This window comes from Helianthus annuus, chromosome 2 (genome assembly GCF_002127325.2).
Source record: "Helianthus annuus cultivar XRQ/B chromosome 2, HanXRQr2.0-SUNRISE, whole genome shotgun sequence".
NCBI classification, from domain to species: Eukaryota; Viridiplantae; Streptophyta; class Magnoliopsida; order Asterales; family Asteraceae; genus Helianthus; species Helianthus annuus.
In genome coordinates, this window is record NC_035434.2 from 70,791,261 (window position 1) to 70,795,158 (window position 3,898).

The window sequence follows — 3,898 nt, forward strand, 5'->3', positions numbered from 1 at the left end:
TGGAAATTGAAAAATGTGACTATACGCTACGTATAGGGGTCTATACGCAGCGTATATAAAGCTAGGGTTTGGTGTGCAAATAGGCATTTTGGTGTGCAAATAGGTACACCCCAAAAAAATCGGATATGTAAATGTAAAAATAAATAAATTAATAGGGTATACTTATACAAACACCAAAGTTGACTTACTTACAAAACTATTTTTAGGGTTTAGATTAGTTATTAGCCTATTGCCATTAGGTTTAAACCTTTAATGAGTCCAATACCCAATTTCGTTAAGGCTTAAGGACACGTTTTTTCGAGCTCGAACATGGTACCGATGATCATAATTAACCGCAAACTCTTTAACCACCAAACATACATTCTTTCATGAAGTATTGTGACGTTTTAACAAAACAACATCACAACCTATATATAAAACGGATATTTATTGGTCTATTTTGCTAACTGACTTCACCATTGATTAATACATACTTGGCAAGGTTTCGAAACATCTATCAAAATACTTCAATCCAATCTGATAGTGATGGCAAGGTTCAGAATAGACGATCCAAAACATTACAAAGTACCAAACCTACATATTCAAACTGAAAAAAGTGCAATACGAGTCATTTAACTCTTATGCACTTGATTTTTTTTTTTTCTGTAATTCTTTTGCCGTTTCAATCAAAAGTTTCCATTTTCATTTTGCTATGAAATTCGAACTCGAAAGGCTCACAAATGTTCATATTGATATGAACTCAACACATGATTAAGCCAAAAGCCAAAAGTTCTTGTGTCTCTTTGTTGTTATGAGATAACCACCATGTCGTTTGTTCTTTCTCCTCACTGCGATCGTCATACAATTAGCATTTTGAATGCAATAATCCACTGCTCGGCTTTGGCTTCTCTTCCCTGCCCACATTGTTCGGATTCTCCTTATCATCGACTGCTTTCGCTGACCCAAAACCAACAATGAAGCTCTTTCTTGCTTCGCGGCTTCGACTATCGTTGGACCCCTTTCCTTTCCTTGTCTTGCTTCTATCTCAACTTTCACCTTTTGACGAAAATGGTAAAATTAAAACTTTGTAACTTGCACAACAACATACATTTTAAATGTCAAGAGTTCTTATAATATATACCTCGGGCCTCTTGATTTGAATATTTTTCTTCATGGAGTAGAGACGTTCATACATTCTTTGGTTAACTCCCCCACTTGATTTACAACCTTCAAACGTAAACAAAACCAACTAAAATGATTTTCATGATTCAAATTATCAAATTATAGAGATGGGAGTTTTAACCTATTACACATTACTAAATAGTCTTAAAAGACAAAGTCAATGGAAACCCTACCGGCTTTGTCTCCCCCTTCCTCATACTTTCAAGATTTTGCAATTTTAGCCCATTGACTTTGGTACCTCCAAAGTTTCGTAAAATGGTAAATTTAGTCCATAAACTACTACTCAATTTTACAAATAGTTTGCTTTTGATGCCCCAACTTTATGATAGTTTCATTTTCAGCCCAACTTTGTTATAGTTTGCTTCTTACCCCAAAACTTTATCAAATATTATCTTTACCCTTTCTTAGTTTAATCACTTAACTTTTTATGAACTTTGTAAATGCCACTTTGACCCCTTGAGAGTTTTTGTCTTGACGATATAAATTCGAGTTAGTTGGGTCGCGTATAATACGTTATGATTGTACGATATAAATTCGATTTACATTACGTTTTGATCCAATCGCAATGCAACTATAGGATACATTGAGTTCAATCGGATACGTCAAAATGTGCGTTTTCATATGGTTAACGCATCACATAACGCTTGGACTAATCCGTTCGATATTTGCGAAGTACCCGCGCCGCAACGCGCGCGAGTCTTATTACTAGTTTTTAACTAAAATGTCACCATCGAGACTTTGGACTATCGGGACATATATTTCGTTTAATGGTCAATGCATGTTTGTTGTTATGGATGACAACAGCGAGTTGGTAAGGATTAACATATTTTTTTTATTTCATTTTTACTATGATAAAAAGTAGTGTTTTGTGAAAAATATGGTTAAATCATAAAACTTGGTTTATTGAGAAAATATTAAATAGATGGAATGGATTTATTAGACTAAATACATCATTTAACATTATATATTGTTTTAAAACTTATACTACTATTATATAATTAATCTATAATCTACAATCTTACACATTTTTTGTAACCAGAAATATGAATTTACTAACACCCACAAAAAAAAAAAAAAAAAAAAAAAAAAAAAAAAAAAAAATCAACTAAGTACCTAGTTTTGAAGCACCAGCAACATGAAGGAGAATCATGGTATCTTGATTTTGAACAGTATGATCAAGAGCCCACTGAAGTGCACCTTTCGATTCGTTACTTGAATCAACCACCACCATCACCTTATTCCCCAACCCGTCGTCGCTTGTCGCGGTTTCTTCCTTGGACATCTCACGGCTGATATCGAAATTCAGCTCTCCGCTGCTGTTTTCGCTGCCCGAAAAAGCAACTGTCTTGACACCATCATTCAACCGGCCCAAACTATAAGACTTCTTGTGGCGCGGTGATGGCGAACGGACTTGAACACGCGTCCGCATCGAGTTGAACCCACCCAGTTTGCTCCTCATCTTCGATTCTCTTATGATTGATGGAAGATTCAAACACGTTTTTAGTGATTTATAGATGTTAACTACCTCCTTTTTTTCAATGGTGGGTCCTATGTTGATGATCGTGGGTAGCATAAAGAGCTGTAAGGTTGGTTTTTTTTGGTCTTTTTAATTTAATAATGAGTGTTGAATTTAGGATAAAATCATTTGGTGGAGAAAATCCAGATCTACGTTGTACGTTGAAGTGTTTAGGCAGATTTGGAGACATAAAATACGTTTGGTCAACTCTTAATTAAGTGCTACATGTATAAGTAGACGTGCACAAGATTATCCAATTATTCGGATTCACCGAACAAGGTATATTTATAAATTTTTACAATAAACCGTGTGGATTATTTAATGATTAACTTCTGGTTTTGCATTTATGCGGATTTCAAAGAGATTTAAGATTATACTAAACTAATAGATCTGTTTTGATTTTAATTAATGAAAAATGAAATTATGATCAGTTACAAACACCGGACCGAACTTTCACGCTTTTATTATTCCGATTTAAAAAAGGTAGCGTCGCAGCTTCTTGTCCGTTTACCAACTATGTCGATGTAAATTCATGTTTCTATTATTAAGGTACAACTGCAATTTATTATTGTAATTTTGTTTAAGGGAAATGTGTTATTTTGAGTCATACTGGTTGTTCTGTTTTGCTCCCGTGGTTTGGTCGTCTTAAATGTTTTGCCCCTATCTTTTAAAAATAGTCATTTTACTCCTTGACGTTTCAGTTTTGTTGCCAGTTTGCTCCACGGCCTTAACTCCATCCAAAATGTATGTTATAGGGGGGCATTTTAGTAATTTTATAGATAAATATTTACGAAAATATATCCTCACATTTCTTTCAGTCAATCTTTCTATTTCTTTTTTGAACAGACCCTCTCTCTCTCTCTCTTTGTATATACCATCAGCCGCCACCGAATAACACCACCACCTACCAAACACTACCTGCCGATTAGCATCACCAACATCGTCGGTAGCATTCAATGACAACCCACCTCGCCACCATCTCGACAGCCAGCCGGTAGCTCTGAACGACAGCCATATTGCCGTCACCTGGCCAGCGAACGACGGAAGCAACAATGAAAATGGCAATCACCTGCAACTTCGCCGGAGCAACCCTAAAGAGAGATGGGTTTGGGGTTGTTATTTACACAGATCTCTCCATACCTCTGTTCGATTTCAGATAAGATCTGTAACAGATCTATGACGGTTGTACTTGAAATTAGGGTTCCGACGTGGAAGGGTCTG

The 3,898-nt window shown here is 35.7% G+C and overlaps 1 protein-coding gene across 1 annotated transcript; it reads right to left on the bottom strand.

Annotated features, from left to right (window-relative positions):
* Positions 1-412: 412 nt before the first annotated feature.
* Positions 413-2,682, bottom strand: LOC110917592. Its single transcript, XM_022162107.2, has 3 exons — positions 2,275-2,682; positions 1,121-1,206; positions 413-1,035 (listed from the first exon to the last, which is right to left on the bottom strand). Exons 1-3 carry the CDS (start codon positions 2,618-2,620, stop codon positions 751-753), a joined length of 717 nt encoding a protein of 238 aa, XP_022017799.1. The 5' UTR covers positions 2,621-2,682; the 3' UTR covers positions 413-750.
* Between the last annotated feature and the right edge of the window lie 1,216 nt (positions 2,683-3,898).